The 16,938-nt window shown below is 53.8% G+C and overlaps 1 protein-coding gene across 1 annotated transcript in view; it reads left to right on the forward strand.

The window, feature by feature from the left end:
- The first annotated feature begins 9,431 nt into the window (after positions 1-9,431).
- Positions 9,432-16,938, forward strand: part of LOC100897543 (eukaryotic translation initiation factor 4 gamma 1) — an 8,629-nt gene continuing 1,122 nt past the window's right edge. The window contains exons 1-7 of the mRNA XM_029111613.1: positions 9,432-9,623; positions 9,743-9,837; positions 10,000-10,339; positions 10,446-10,551; positions 13,722-14,544; positions 14,721-15,565; positions 15,701-16,927. Coding sequence (XP_028967446.1) covers positions 9,432-9,623; positions 9,743-9,837; positions 10,000-10,339; positions 10,446-10,551; positions 13,722-14,544; positions 14,721-15,565; positions 15,701-16,927 — 3,628 coding nt within the window. The remainder of the gene's footprint in view (positions 9,624-9,742; positions 9,838-9,999; positions 10,340-10,445; positions 10,552-13,721; positions 14,545-14,720; positions 15,566-15,700; positions 16,928-16,938) is intronic.

A 16,938-nucleotide genomic window follows, 5' to 3' on the forward strand; every position in this document is an offset into this window, starting at 1 on the left:
TTCTGGGGCTTCCTTCAATTCTGAAAATTTCCAGTGCGGGATTCCGGCGTGCGGGCTTCTGACCCCGCTGATAACGAGGCATACGGGAGTTTGTGTCCCCGAACTCGACCAGCTCTGATGAAAATGAATCGACCCTTCGAAGTTCGTTTATCCTCCTCCGGTGATCTTTCCTCGTGAGATATCCCCCCATCTCCCCACCAGTCTATAAAACGCGAAAATGAAGCCTAAAATGTTTCGTTAGTTGCACCTATTCGACTCTGCTGCATTGGTCCCATGCACACATAACAAAACGCGTTTCCGCGGGTGTATACTTCCTCTGTAATTTTCAGTATTCTCAAGTAAAGTGGGCCCTACTTGATGACGCGGCCTCGAAGTGCTCCGCCAGACTCGAAGCGCGCCCGAAAAGCAGGGCAGCTACGGTGGCTCGTTGCCGCTCGCGACTGCAGCAGCAATTCTAGTTGTTGCCAAAGTCTTGGAAAACTGAGCCGCGAGCCACGATCTTATCGGGAGTTTAGTTTCTCCATATCGAGGCGTTCGCCGAACTAGAGACTCTCTCCTCCTCTGAACGTGAAAACTCATTTGTCCTCAACAGCATTCTTCTGAGACTGAGTAGAAGAAGGAAATGATTTCACTGATTTCAGCCAGCGTTAGCTCTTGAGATATCGTCGGAGAGGAGCAGAAAACTCGAAGACTTCCTCACAGCTTATAGCCGACTTTCTGTTATTGTCACCCGCGGTCAAACGGAATTTGAATTTTCAAAGTTGTACAAAATGCCGACATTCTTAATTTCGCCCACACATCCTACGCTTCTCCTGAGACGCCTCGTAGAGGCCAAATCACGGAACATCAACCCGGAGTGAAAAAGCTGCATTCAGTTTCTTGGAAGCGAGACCTCCGACACGGGATCTCACGGGGACGGGATCCGCGATGAGTCTCATATACGCCGACATCTCTCATATGGAGCCTTTAATGGCTCGGGAATGCGTGCGGACACGGGGAGCGGCGATGGGAATCGGTATCTTACTCGCGAATTCTCTCATCAAAGAACTCGACTATATTCGGCTTTGCGTCTCCGCATTCGCATTTTCCGATTCTTTGATAGACTCGCGGTCTCGAAGCCTCATTATACGGGGACCATGCTTTGGGGGCATTGCGGCCGGCACCCGGGCGTGAGCAGCCCGCACGGTTGGTCAAAGTAATAAATCAGTACTGTGAGCCCTATGGAGATGCGGACCAACAGAGGGGACGACAAGTCGCAAGCGATGGCTCCCTGTTTCGAGAAGTTTTTGGCGGACGGCGACATTATCCTACGGCGATGCAAGCCGAGAGATCGCTGTAATATGCGGATTCCCACCGAAGATGGGACTATCGTAATCATAAGAGCCATGAAAGTGCACGCACGATGGTGTTCGAGGGAAAGACAGTATTTTCTTTATGACTCCTGACGGTGGCGCGAGGAGTTGTCTGAAGGTAGGGAGTCACCTTCCGCCCGGTCGAGGTCCACCGCTTCTCCTCTTGGACCGCTCGGGTATCATTATTTCCCAAAACTCACAATGACGCTTTGTATTTCTGGGTGCACTGCCTCCTCGGTGTTGCCCGACACCATGAGCTTCGGCTTCTGACGGAAGCGAAGAGCTTGCAGCCGTGGGAAGATGATCTTGCGAGACGTAGCATTCGATAAATTCGGAGAAGTGAGGAAAAAGCCGACTCGCGGTCCTTGTCATTCGTGTCTCACCGACATCATATTGGATATCTGAAACGTATCCGTACTGAAGGCTTGAGAACGTAATTTTTTTGGAGAAGTAAACTCAGCTCTGCCGGAGACAGTCGCTGTGATAGTGAATGGGAATACGCTGTTCTTGTTTCCGTTCCTTGAGGAAATCCGCGTCGTACTAATCGCATGAGCAATACCAACCGAGCTGGAAGAGGTACGAGGAAGATCTGCTCTGTCGACAGAAGCAGCTCTTTGACGGGTTTCTCAGCATGGATCATGTCAGGAAAATACCCGGCCCGATGAATGGCGCTGCCGAAGACCGCTTGCGAATCGTGCGAATCACGGGACTGAGTATCTTCTCCGAGAATGGCGCGTTCCGTTTTATTGAAAACGTCTGCGGCCGCGAAGTAGAAGGAAGGAAGGAAAGGACCTTTAAGACTGCTGATGTTGACAATCAGATTGAGTGCACGATATTGGCCAGTCGGAACAGAATCGGGTGCTCGAGACAAGTCTTCGCCTACCGTCGATGGGGTGAGCTCGAAACTTCGCGCGATTAAACCGAACTTCCCTCGAGGTTGGAGAAGCGGTATCGATTCCATCGACGCTTCATCCCTCTTGTGAAGCCTCTTCCGATTCAAACGAGAGCCACGGGACCTGATTCCAGGATGTTCCCCGAGACTGGAGGCCAAGAACATCAGATCAGCATCGCAAGCAAGATATGGGGCGGAGGGTGAAGAAGACGCGAATCGGGGATCAGGTGTTCCTTCCGCTGCGAACGCTGCGTTCCCGGAATCTCGAGCGTTCGAAACCTGACTTCAATACTCCTCAATAAGGGACGCGTGAGATGAACGGGGTCCTACCGAAATCCCTCGCATGGAGAAACCGATGATGCTGAGGGGAAGTTCAGACCCGCCCACCCAAGTGTAGCCTGCTGCTCAACTTTTCTGGTTACAGATAACATCTCTCAGAGCTCGTGGTGAGTCGTAAGCCGGTGGAAGTCAGCCGATTCGCAGGTTTGCTTAGTTTTTGAGCTCCTCGGGCTCCAGAGCATCGAATCTACTGCTCCATCGAATCAAAATATCCCCAGTCCTAGAGACGTTCGCATCAACGGACTCCCTCGTGTTGTACATTTGGCAGGATGGATGCGTCCACGAGATGTAAAGAGACAATGTGGACGAAATTGCTCAAGCGTTCTCTCCATACTTGAACACTTCCAGTTGATGCTCGTCGTCACCACATCACGAATGAGTTTTGAGTAAAAAAACCTCGAACAAAAGTTTCAGTAGTCCCTCGAGATGAAACTTTCGGATCGCCCGAGGTCTCCCGAGTTTTCGCGGTAGCTTCCGCCTCAAAAGGACCCGGAGCCGCATGTGGAGAATCGGAATGCGACATTTCCTTCATGACTGTGCTCCGCAGAAAACTTCCGGGCGAGCTATTCGTTCTTCCACTCAAATGGTACTAAGCCGCCCCGCTTCCCGTAGGCAGAGGCTTCTCGATTCGCGGTTCAGGATCGTCGCCTTGACTCTGCGGACTGATTCTTTTTGAGCAGAAGAATCCATTTCCCGAAGTATCCCTCTATGAGTTTACCGCATTCGGATGTAGCTCGGGAATAATCACAGAAATCGAGCTATCGAGGAAATATTCTCGTGTTCAGGCGACGATTCCCTCCGCTGGTATCCAAAAATGTGTGGCATCATGCATCATACCCAGCGCTCCGCTCTAGCTCTCGAATCGAGACTCGCGCGGGTGCTCGCTGTATGGAGCTAAACCGAGTAGAATTTGCTTCTAGAGAACAGCTATCCAATCTGCCCCGGTGATCTTCTCCGAAGATACCTAATCGAATAGTCGGAAGCAATACCGATCCGCAAGGTTTTCCAAAGACCCATGCTGCGGACAGGCGTCATCTTGCCCGAACGACTTCAAAGGTGATAGGTCCCCAACCTGAATCGAACGCCTCCAGCGGGCGCTTTGCTTCCAAGCTACGCATCGGAGCGGAGGCTTCTAGCGACCCATGTCTCCGGTCGACTTCCGATTAGGGCATCCGTATTCGCTCAAAAGCACATTCTTGTGCGGGTGGGTGTATTGAACCTCAGCGAAAACCTGGCTAGCGATGCACTAGCCCGGGGAGCACCGTATTGTCTTGCATGCTTGATTCCTTTCCGTGGGACGAGAGCCCCGGCGGATTTCGCGCGGTCAGCGGCGCCGGATCGAGCATTCCAACTCTTCTCGAATCAAAGACGCCTTACGGTCTCTCGCGTTTCTTCGGCTGTGAAGCCGAGCGGCTCTCATGATGGTTGGAGGAAGGGTTGATTGTTCTGTGGTGAGCCCGTACGCCAGAGAGCTCCGCGCGAGATTTCGACCCAGTCGCTCTCGCCGCATTTGAGGGCTATGCTCGATTCGTTTGCTTACATTCGATATCAGACTCGGAGCCGACCTCACTCTCTACACCCCCGACGCGTTCGAAATTTTCGTACAGAAAAAAAAACACATGTCGAGCGTGCAATGCGAGAGCGTAATTGGAAGCAGGGGTTTGCACGCCAATTAGGATCGTTCCGAGCTCGAATCAGCCTCAAGTCTTCCCTGGAACCGAACAACGGAACGTGACGATCACCATCAAACACAGAATTAGCGCAAATCTTGTCATCAGGAGTACTTGGAGTCTCCCAGCCGATAGGCTACATAAATCCAACAACTTCATCCGGTGCTCCGACGTGCCCAGGGACGTGGCACTTCCCTCTGTCGCGCAGCTCCCCCTTAGAGCTTCCCCTTTCGGAGACTTTTCAGGTCTCCTAGGGAGAGTCGAATCTTCACAATGATAAACACACCACATGCGATCGGGGTTCGATCTCACGAAAGGTTCGCACCACCTCATCTTTCGAGCAATGTAGCCTCTACGTGCGATGACGTTGGCTACGTGAAAAATAGAATTATTGAATATTCAGTCTGCTCCGTGATTGTAGATTAGATCGTGTTTCTCGGGATTTCCCTATTCGATTCGTAAGTCCCAAAATTCAAACTCCTGCGGGGGTCGTCGGAAGTCTCGCAACGGAACAATATGAGCCTAAGGTAGAGGATGGATTCATCATTTCCTTCACACAGGACCCTAGAGCTCTCAAAATCGAGACGGATCGACTCCGGAGCCACAGGGCTCTTGAATAGAGCGCAAGGCTCAGGGAACAGCCAACAGAGGGGGTCAAAAAGGGGGAAAAAGTACAGGATGGAGAATCATTCTCCGAAGATGAGTAAAGATTGCCACGTTGTCTACCTTGGCGTCATTCTCCCATCCCGGGTGCAATCGAGCGCCGTCTGTTTCGGCGCTACCGACCATGGCATCCGACTGGTACGAGTGGCAGCAGGTGACATACTCGGAAACCCGAGCTTCCTCGTGAGACGCGCCGGAAAGGCATAAATTTTAATGCTTGATGCGACCCCCGAGGAAGGTGAGAAAGCTTCTGACTTTCTTTCCATTCGGAGTTGGCAGGGGAACCCGCCATTATCGTTGAAGGGACCCTGAGAGGGGTGGAGGGGACTTTGTCCATAGGAGTACTTCCGATATCAATTTTCTCCACTGTCCCCAAATCAGCGAAACGGGAGGAGAAGGGAGCGCTCACATGCGTGACTGCGGCTATGGTTCGACTGCGGCTCGGAAGCGTAAACCTAGTTCGACGGACTGATTCACGATCAAAAGATCAAACCTCTTGTGGCGCTTCGGGAAGATTCTGCTAAGAGCCGAGAAAAAGCGTTTCCAGGGAAAGACCGCGCGCAGAATCAGCTCCGCTGAATATAGAAGAACCTCCTATCCATCGTCTTTTCATAAAGGAAACCCATCCAGGGCAGGATTCGAATTTGAGGAATCCTTAGCAGAGATCGAGGCTATCAGTGAGTTCCAACAAGCGACCGGCCCCGATGTGGGTGATGAGAGATGAGCTTTGCAAACCTCCAAGAACAATGAAAGTGCAGAACGGATGGCGCGAATTCCATAGCGAGAGATCCCCATGCATCTGGGCTCGATCAGATCAGTCTTGCGGTCGATCAAACAGCGAGCGAGGCGAGCAAACGGCGGCCGGCGGGGTGAGTCGGATACCGGGTACTCGGAGTGCGTTCTGGGGCGCAGCGGCTACGGCACACGTCACCGCCAGCGAGGCACCGCTGGACCGAGCATAGCACTCTCCAGGGGAGGATCCGTGCTCGACGCGCGTGGTGGCAGCACCGGACACCGAGAGGGGTTCGGGGCTCCGAGAACTTGTGGATAGTGCGACGGAAAACCCACCGAACCTAGTTCCGTGCTCGCGAGCTCACAGTCAGTAGTGCCAGAGCGAGCACTCGAGCCAGTAGGTCCCTTGTTCCACCCGTTCCGGTGCAGTGATCCCCATCGAGTTCCAACAGCCAGAGAACAGTTTCAAAGTTCGCGGGTCGAAGTCCGCATTCGTTCATTCGGTGCTATCAGGCGGCGGCAGCAGCGGCGAGCAGTCGCCAACAGCGGCAGCCGCAGCGGCGGCAGCAGCAGTAGCACGACAAGCAAGGAAGAAGCGAGTGAGCAGCCGCAGCAGCATTTTCTCTTAGGCCGCCATCTTGTTGGCCGCTGTGTTTAAGCAAGACATAAAGCCGACAGAAAAATCTTTGTAAATCAGCGTGTTTTGTTGAAAAAGCGTCGCGCCGTGTTTCGTCTCGAGGTGACAAAGTGCTATGCGAGCTAACTAGGAGCTCGGGCTGTGCAGAGTGCGCCCTACGGGCTGCCCCCATGTCTCATTCCGGTATGGTACAGAGCGCCGGCTCGTCCGGTGGCCCAGCCAATAACCAAGGTGGCCGAAACACTCAACCGCCAGCGAAGTATCCACCGCTGCCTCCGGCCCATCAAGCACAGCACGTTGCACCGCCGTCAAATCACAACGTGCCTCCGCAACACAGGACGAACTCGCAACCCCCAGCGCCCACTCAGTAAGTATGGTGTGGTCTCTCCATTTCCCTCCTCGAACGAGGCTCGAATTCCGGATGGGTCGACCGAAATCGACCCATTCGCATTCTACCCGGTCTCGTGGCGAACCGTGTTTGACATCGGCCGGAATCGAATGTGTGCTCAAATGTGTTCGCTGCTCTTGTGAGTCCGTTCCTCGGTGGTGCCTTCTTGTGGGCTTCTCGTTCAAATCAATTCGAATGGTCGCTGCCACCACCACGACTGGTCGCTAATTCGGCCGACTCGGATTCGGTCTAACGGGAGAATCACTTCGGCTCCGTGTCGGGATTTATTCTCGAGAGATCCTCGCTCCGGTGTACGTCGAGTTCGAGTTTTTCCACCGAGTCCATATGGATAGGATGAGCGGCTGGAAGGCAACAGAATTCGACGAACGCCGTCCAATCAGGTGTCTCACACCAGATCTCAATCGTCGGCGATTCGACGTCTTCGGAGCCCTTCTCCGAGTGATAGTCGCTTAATTAGTTAGTGAGGCGCTATTTTTTTCCCCGTTCGTCGCTCGTTCAATTGAATCACGCTCGGAAATCCACACGGGCCATCGAAGGAAGTTCGGCTATGGGAAGAACGGCACATGATAGCCGAATGGATGGATTGATGGGTGGATGGATGGATTTGAGCATTCTGTAGTTAGCAGTAGCGGCGGCGGCGACGACGGCGGCGGCAACAGCAGCCCCGTAAGCACAACACGAGGAGCGTCGTCATCATCATCGTCGTCGTCGTCGCCGACGTCAGGAGGAGCGGATCAGCAGCCTTTCGGAGAACAGCTGCTCGACTGGGATCATTTGATTTGGATTATTTGAAGAGTGATTGAGACCTTGTCGGAATCGTCACTCAATCGAGTCGTCGGTGTTGATCGGCGATTATTCTATCCTGGTCGAGCTTTCCGAATGTCTAATCAACACCCGCTGCTTGAGAACCGATCCACGTAGCGACTGAGCGTGTGGAATGCGGTTTTGTAGTCGGCTTCAAGTTCGGATAGCGTATCCCGTTGCTTTTGACGACAACGTCGTCGAAGCGTTCCGTCTGCGCCGCATTCTCTTTCTCCCGGTCGAGCAGCACGGCTCCAGCGATAGTATTCCTTTAGTTACGGTCGAGACTCGGGAGTCATCATCGAAAATGAGCCGAAATTATTCCTCCATCGGAAACAGGACACTCTGAAGTTGTCTGAACATTTTCGAACGGCGACCGGATGCGGCAAATGTAGATCCATAGAATTTCGGGATGTCCAATTCTTTGTCGGAATGCGCAGAAAGTCGCCGAGTAGTTGCACGCACGTACCGTTTCTGCGCGCAGACTCGCGGTCGGCGTACACCGCGCAGCAGTTGGCTCCGATCTGACGGGTCAGCAGGCTCGCGTTGATTGGACGAGACTTTCGCTGCGTACGGGTGGTTCGCGAGGATCGTCTCCAGAATGGAGCTCCGAAAAAACACGCGAGCGCCGAAGTCTTCGCAAGCCGGAGTGTAACTTCCGTTAGGACCGCTCAACGTTCGTCGATCCCTCACCGCGCTCTTCTTAAATCGAAGTTGAGCGTCGCGGCACAGGTGTGTTGACGTTGCGGAATCCCCATCCGATCCCTTGGTACTCACTCGGGATGACCGTTCCGGGAAGGGATCTGGTTCTTGAGAGAAGGAGCTCTCAAACTTTTCGAAGGTTAAAGGAAGACGCGCCTCCCCGACACCGATTACGCCGATACGTTCGTTTCTGTCGTCGTCGGTGCCTTCACCGATAGCGCGTCGGTGGCTAGCTGGCATCTTCGCCGGTTAGAAGCACACTAGTTAGTTGGCTGGCTGGCTCGCCACCGCATCCCGCTCGGTCTGGAACTATTTGCCTTGCGTCGCCGACGTCATTGATCCGATCCGGCTCGACAATTGACGGCGCCACCTACATCGAATACTTCTCGGAGGGAGCGACTTGGTCAATTTCCGTTGTATACTCACTCGGGTTGCCCGTCGCCCGCATCGCTCTTTTGGCGCGATCAGATGATATTGCATCCATACGAACGAGGAAATCGCAAATTCAATGCGACAGGCGGACTGTGTTCGTTAGCTTCTATTCGGCATACGCTTCCTGAGATTAAGGCTTACACCTTTTCGATTCGATGGGGAATGACGGAAGCGAGGAAAATATCGTAAGCGGTTCCGAGTGCGCGTCTCGAACTCTGCGGGTCTCTCACGTTCGATTCCTGTCGTTCGACTGCGACGGGGTTGTCGCCGTATCAGAATCGTGGAACTTAGTTTTGTTTCTCTCTTTGCAGATTGCGGCCGCCAACGTCCGGAGGTTTGTATTTTGCTCATTCCAAAATCTTTATCGATGCGTCAGATCCAAAGTCCGAAACTTCCGGAGTATGCGAGATACGAGCCGGGAGTACATCGGCAACCGCTCAGTCGGTCGAAATCGAGCACTTTGACTCGGTGCTGCTTCTGCAAGCGAGCTCATCCCAGGACTTCGGTCTTCGCGGAAGCGCTCTGAAGCGATCTCTATTTTTTATCAATTATCGAGAACCCGGGTTGTTCGCTATTGATTGTTGTTAGATTTCGGGGCCAATGTGGCTGATTAGTTCGAATACGAAGAAGTTCAACTCTCACCACTTTCTCGATTGATTGATAAGTTGAGCTTATATGGTCGCCCTCGAGTATTCGTTTTGGGTAGTTGTTCCGACACCTTCGAGGTGACGCGATGATGTATTTTGTCTATCCTCCCGTAGTGTATTCCGCTTACGCTCCGCGCGGGCTCGCGCAGCCAGACATGAAGCCCGGGCCAGGGCATGTCGTCAATCCGGGATCTCATCCCCATCAAGCCGGAGTCCCCATGAGCCCCTTCGGAGGCATGCCCGGACTGCAGGTGCAACAGATCCCCTTACAGCATACTCCGGGCATGATGGCCCAACAGCGCTATGTTCCTGTTATGTTGAGGAATCAACAGGCACCTTACAATGCGGTGAGTCAGAACCCTGGTACAGAGAGTGGAATCCACCTGCGGGGATGTCTATCCGTTGCGGGCGTCGTATCGATTTCGTCGATTTTTTTATTTTCATTCATCGCTCTCTCAATTTACAGACTCGTCTCTCTGCTCCACCCGTCAACATGTCGTCTGGATTCAGGCAGCAACTCTTCCCGATGTCCGGTGGCCAGTCTTTCGCTCCGAATTATTAGTGAGTGCCATTTCCCCGACGATCCGGGAATCGCTCGCGCCATCGACGGCTTCGTTATATTATCGTCGACCTCTCAGCCGTGTCTTGGAAACCTGCGCTGCTGTTTTCGACTCTGGATTCGGCGTACACATATCTTATGAGTTTATTTGTTCCTCCCTCCAGCATACAGAACGCACAAATGCCGCCGAATATGACTCCGCCTCAGATGATGAATCCAAGTCAGCAAGCTCAAGCCCCACTGCCGAAACGGCAAAGCAAGGCATTATCGATCGTGAATCCGCATACGGGCGAAGACGTCTTGGCAAATCTTCGGATTTCCAAAAATTCGGGTGGTCCTCCGGCTCCGGCGAACCCGGTACCGGTGCTCCAGCCCTCGATGGCGGGCATGCCCATACCTGCCGCGGGAGCTCCTATCGCTGGACCTCCGCCTCCGACGGCTCAGGTATTCGTTTCGAGCGCGGCAATGCCGCCGCCGCCGCTTCCTATCCCCGTTGTGGAACAGGTACGTGAGAGAACGTTCACAGGGCGGTTGTCGAGTGGTTTTGATGCTTGTCATACAAGCCGGAGCGAATTGAGCGCCGAGAATCATGGGTTTCTATTTTTTTCAGGAACAGCAGCCAAACGTTCCGGTCCCTCCCCAAGAAACCGGCCTGGTGGATGTGGCTCCGAAACACGAGAACACTTCCGGTAGCCATTCTCCCGCTCCTCAAGTTGGTAAGTTCAGCTCCTTGTCCGCTTCCTTATCTTCGAGAAGGCAGAGCAGGACCGAAACGACAGGCAACTATGAGAAAGGGAGCGATCTCGTCATTCTGGCGTGACGCGTGACGTCTCTATCTCTATAGAAGAGGCAACCGCTTTCGTTCGGCAGTTGAATCAGCGCCGTCACGACTGAAGATGCTGCGTCATTCATTATCCGTTTGCGCAACTCATCTTGTCGCAATATTACTCGTCGGAGTCCGTTATCCGGGAGGAGGAGAACTGGTTCTAGTTAAGCCTTCCGTTCACGTGACTCACAGCCATTCTCGCCCAGCGCGCCGCGTGCGGACCATTCAGCCAGTCCGGCCGGTCACATATTCCCCTGAAGTTGCTTGATCCACTGCACCGGGAAGCGTGGGAAATGTGGTGTCCCCACATATGACGGCGGACTCTCGTCCCACTTTACTTGATCCCGCGATCAATACCGGGCAGTCCGTCCCAAATCGTCAAGTCTGAAGATTCTCAAATGCTCAGTACGACGATAATAGATCTGCTGTAGAACGAGCAGCGCTCGCCAAGACGCCGTAAAGCGCAGAACTATCAGATGGAAGCGCTTAACCAGTATCCTTTCGCTTATCACGCCGTTAGGGGCCCTGTGCTCTCTAGAGAGTGGACGCGCGCGGTGGTGGCAGCGGCGACAACGACGACGCCAAACTCGTTTGACAGCAGCAGCAGCCGTCTCGGAAGCGGCCGGCGGCATGGTAACGATGGGTAGAGCCAGACCAAACGCCGCGTGCTCGCATTCTGGAAGCTAGCTTAGCTCCGGCGAGCATACACGAGCCCGGTGGTACGATGTTCTCCGCAGGGCACTCCGGCACATTGTCAGCCAGAATGCGACACCGGTGCTGCTGCTGCTGCCGCCTCTCTTGCTGCTGGAGATCCTGGTAGTCGTCGTCGGCTGCGGCGGCGCGGCGGCATCAACCGATGCTGCCACCAGCTAGAGCTCTGGGCTGTGTCTGTCCGCTACCCGTGTTCCTGCTAGATGCCAGAGGTGAACTCGTTTCGCTCTTCGCGCCGTGTTTGTCGAGCAGCAGCAGCGACGACGACGACTGGTTCGATTGTGATCTCGTGTCGTCTTCGAGTGTTTGTAGAGCCGTAGTTCAAAGTTCCTGCGTTCCCGTTATCATCATACGGGCTCGCTGAGTCGACGCTCCCTTTGTCCGTTTGCCCATTCGGAGTTCGTGCGAGTCCCGAGATGAAGTTCTGCCCTGCACCGGATCTCTAGCGGACGCTTCGCTGCTTGGAAGATGCCTTGCACACCATGATGTAGTAGCAGCGGCGCCCACGCCCGCAGAAGACCATGCTGGCCAGAGGCCTGATAGCTCGTGGACAGCGGTCGAGTCATTCCAGCGTGGCAGTACCGGCATAGCCGAAAACCTAATCAGCTCTTTGGACGAACCTACCGCCGGATTGATATGGAGAGCCAGTGTAGATAGTGGTGAGAAGATCATGGAGCGGCACAAAAAGCCCAAGAGAAACCGAAAGCCGTCGGCTAGACGGTCAGCTCCTCGAAGCAGGACCTCGTCGGCGAATCATGCTGACCATTATGCTCAGAACGGAATCGGGAATGCACGTGTCGATGCCACGAGCCATGCCTCGGCCTGTGCTGTGGTGCAGAATGGTAAGCCGGTAGCGAGCTCTATCTCTGATTCCGCTCCATCTCTGACAAGAGCAGGTTCGGGACAGGAACTCCTGGCGAAGTATATGGAGACTGAGAAATGGATGAGAGGATCTACGAGTTTCAACCGGAGACGACCAGAGTTTTTTTCTGCGGTGACCAATCGACTGGACCGAGTTGAATGAAGGGCGTTGTTCGCTCGCCACGTTGCCTTCATACATCTCCCGGTGCCTACTGCCGGTGCAGGACGCACGTTTCTCTCGTTTGGGACATTCACCTTTGTTTATTACAACTTTTTCTTTTTGTCAAACACCCTCCCCCATGCTGTGTGCGGAATTCCTCGTTTATGAACGCTATTCAGCTCCCTGTATCTCAAAAGCTCGGGTGGACTTGCAGGACCCTCGCTTTCGACTGTGGCTACCGCGAGCCCGTTCGTAGGCAGCTCACCGCCCCCAGCCGCGCCCACGAAAGTGTCGCCGGGGCCCGCTCCCAAAACAGCTGATTCCCATTTACTCGACGCATCGAAAGAAGCCTCCACGAAACAGGCTGCTGCAAAAGACACTGTGTCCCAAGCTGATAAAGATTCCGCGAGCCCGGCTCCCGTCAGAGTCTCGCCGAATCGTGCGGCGACGAAGCGCGCCGAGTCTCCGAAGTCGAATAGTTCCTCGACGAAAAAACCCGGAGCTTCACCGGCTCGGACCGCGAACGCAGCGTCGTCCCCCGTGTCTGTCGCAGAGGCTTCGTCGGCCGATCGAGTCTCTAATGCCGCAAAGAGCAAATCGAACGATGCTCGCGATGACATCGAAACATCGAGGGGAGCGCGCACGTCTAGAGGTGACTGCTGCCGCATGCTCCTTCGAGTACCGAAAATCGCCCCGGAGAGATTTCATCTAGCTGATTGTTTATCCCTTGTTCTGTCATGCTCCTTGTCCCCCCCCCCTCGGCTTACCCATGAGGAGCTCCTTGTAGTTCTTGAAGTCCATGTTGTTGTTCCATTGGGGTCACATTCGATTCCTGTGTCGCTTCGGAGGCATCAGCACGGAATCCCCGTTTACTTGGACCTCTTTTTTGTTGTGGATGCATTTTCCGATGTTTCGGCTATCGTCCATGTCTCGTTTTCTCGACACAGGATGAGAGAAGGAAATTTCGGTCAGTTTGGTAATCCCTCGAGGCTCTAGTTGTTCATGTATGTTCACAAGCATGCGTGAGATCCTTAGCTCGAGTCGATAATCTGCCGAGTCCTCCGCCTCTTGTCGGAGGGCAATATGTACAGACTCGGACGGGATCGTTTTTCTCGGTTCTTCCCCTAGATGAGACTGTACTTGTTATGTTCCCGATACTTTGCTTTAGCTCCTGACGAGGAGACATTCACCAAAATCGATACATGTAGTGATTTTTGGAAGTTTTGTACGCTGTAGATTCGTCTATGCATCGCATGCGACGACGTGACCGTCGGCCGGAAATCTATATGACTGCGTACGTTATTCATGCTCCTCTCTGCTTTTTCCAGGAGCGAACGTAGCGTCTCCCGCAGCTGTGGTGGCGCCGCCGGCCCAGGTGCTCCCGCCGGCATCTGAGGCTCCGGTGGAAGCCGTGAAGGAAGTCGCGCCTGTAGTGAGCGCTCCCGTCAAAGTCGAGTCCAACGCGACGAAATTGGCCGCTGACGAAGACGAAGAGAGCCGTCGCAAGGTCGAAGAGCGCAACGAGGAGAATCTGCGTAAGAGCCAGGAGGCGACCAAGAACGACAACGGTCAGACAGTCCCAGCCCTGGAGAACTCCACGGGACCAGCGGTCGCTGCCCCTGAGAAGAATGCTGCAACACCAGCGGCTTCAACTCAGGATGAGCTCAAGCCGGGTGCCGAGAACGCCAGGACTCCTTTGGCCGAAGAGCCGCAGAAGGAGGTCGTCGACTCGCCGAAGGAGCCCGTCGCGCGTCCTCCTCCCGCGACCGCCGCCGCCGTGGCTGTAAGCGCGGCTGGCGAAATGAAAAACGTTGAGCAAGCCGTTCCGAGCAGTCCGAAGGCGGCGTCCGACACCGTTCTCGAAGAAGGCGAAATCGTTTCCGACGAAGGTGAAACGGATACGGTCGCGTCGGTCACGGGTCACATGTACAAGCCGGGACAGTGGAGTCCGCTGTGTCCTGACGGCAAGAAACAATACGACCGGGAGTTCCTGCTCAAACTGCAGAGTCGACCGCTATCGATGAATCCGCCGGCGGAGATGCCCATTCTAGACATTTTCAAAGAAACCTTCCACAGGCACACTTTGCCCCCAACTCCTGGTGTCAGTCACGCATCGGCCAGTTTGGATAGCTACTCTCAGCGCAACGGTAATTTTCCTATAATGGCCTTCCCTAACGGTATGCAGCGCTTGATATCCTGAGCATGCGTCTTACCACCAACAGTATATGTGTGTGTGTGCGTTTCGATGTATATGTATCATACGTGAGAGCTGGTCGAGCGCTCACCGCTCGCGAATCCGAATTAATCACCTCGCTCGATCTTGTTCCAGGACCACGACCAGGGGTCGGTTCTATGCATAGGAACAAACAATCTCAGATGAGGAGCTCCTCAGATCGAACCAAGAAGATCATCACCCTTAGCTCAACCATGAACGAGGACGTGAAACTCCACGCTGCCGAAAACGCCTGGAAACCGGTGAAGGAACAAAACGAAAATTCCGACGCAGTGCTCTACAAGAAGTTCCGAGGCATCCTCAACAAACTCACGCCTCAAAAGTTCAACGCCCTCCTGGAACAAGTCAAGGCGCTCGAAATCAATACTGAAGAACGTCTATCGAAGGTGACTAGTCTCGTGCTGGAAAAAGCGTTGAACGAGACACATTTCGCCTCAACCTACGCCAGACTGTGTCATACGGTGCTGGCCGAATTCCAAGTCACCAAGAAAGATCCGGACAGTTCGACGGTCACGACGGTGAACTTCCGCAAAATGTTGTTACAAAAATGCCAACAAGAGTTCGAGCGAGATACGGATGATTCCGACGCGAGCAAGAAGCGCGAGAAAATCCAAGAGGAGGAGCGCCGCAAGAAACTAGAAGCCTGCGAGACGGACCAGCAACGCAAGGAGTTGCAGGAGCAGTTCGATGAAATCGATGTGAAGGCAAAGCGTCGTACCCTAGGTCTCATGAGGTTCATCGGTGAGCTGTACAATCTGGGTATCCTCAACTTCAACATCATGAACGACTGCTTCACGAAACTCCTGAAAAATCCGACCGACGAGGACTCGATTGTGTGCGCATGCAAGTTGTTCACCACGGTCGGTAAGAAACTGAGCGAAGACAGCAGGGGACCCAACGAAAAAACGAAATCACCATTTAAAGATAGTGAGTACAGCGGCTCTAGGGCCCTCCTTCGAGAATATCCAATCGATTCGACGAGAAACGAAATCCCGATATACAGACTTCGATTATTATCATCCGGAGAACGATGAGAGAATATTCGATACTGACTAACCATTGAATGCTCCTCAGAGTATGAAGAACTGATGAACTTGCTCAAGAAGATCATGGTGGAGAATCGAGATTCACAGAAGTCGCCTGCAAATCGTCTGCCCCAGAGAGTGATCTTCATGATCGAGGACGTGTGGGAGTTGAAGAATCGCAATTGGATACCGCGGCGTGACGAGCAGGCACCTAAGACGTTAGATCAAATTCAGAAGGAGGCCGAGAACGAGAAGATTCTTGCCAGTGCCTCAGCGGGCTCGTCCGGTGGCGGTGGGGGCGGAGGCAACACTCGCTACGGCTCGATGCCGAACGATCGGAATCGACGCAATTACGGCAACCAGTCTCAGGGTGCTGGCTCGGGTCAGGGCATGTGGAAACAGACGAAGGAATTGCTGGGATCAGTCAAGATGCCATTAATGACGACTCCTTTCGGCACCAGCCGTGGCGGTCAGAACTGGGTGGCAGGAGCTAGTGGCGGTGGGAGCCGGAACTCCAGCTTAAGAGGTAGCAGCCGTCTGGATAACAACGATTCCTCACCGAACATGAATTCAACGAACAAGTTTGAGCTCCTCAGCACAGACGTAAGCGACCTTCCGGTCAGATCACATGAAAGCTCACCTTCAAGAGCTCACGATCGTGAACGTGTGAGGGATCGAGATGCCGCTATCCAGGGAGCACGACATCTAAGTCATACTGGAAACAGCCGAGCTCAATCGGGCCCGCGAAGTTCAGCACCGTCGAGCCGAACTCCGAGCCTGTCCGGACCCGTGTCCGGTCCGGGCACCACTTACTCTCTGAATGGCAACACCGACGATGACGAAGACCAGGTCATGCGCTACGCAGAAAGGATCTTCGCCGAGTTCCTCACCAACGGAAGCAAGGAGGACTTCTTGACTGACTTCTGCGAACGGGTTCACGCGAACAACCTCGAGCAATTCATCGCTAATCTCATCAGCCTCGTCGTCGATAAGCCCAAGAATATTGGTCGCTTAGCTGAAGCCATTCGAGAGCTTCACAACGCGCGCATTCTCAGCGTTCGGAATCTGGAGAACGTTCTGGGCGACCAACTCAGCTACGCTGAAGACTTGGTTATCGACATTCCCTTGTACTATGATTATATGGCGGAGCTTTTAGCGCAACTTGTCAACGAGATGGATGCGATAAGCCTCATTCGTGTAATTTGCGAAAAGTTAAAGAAGAACGCTCCCAAGCTCCTATTGCCATTGTTTAAGCGCATCAAAGAAGCTGGTGGAAGTAAGTTCGAG

The sequence above is a fragment of the Galendromus occidentalis genome, unplaced genomic scaffold (genome assembly GCF_000255335.2).
Source record: "Galendromus occidentalis unplaced genomic scaffold, Mocc_1.1 scf7180000077452, whole genome shotgun sequence".
Classification (NCBI taxonomy): domain Eukaryota; kingdom Metazoa; phylum Arthropoda; class Arachnida; order Mesostigmata; family Phytoseiidae; genus Galendromus; species Galendromus occidentalis.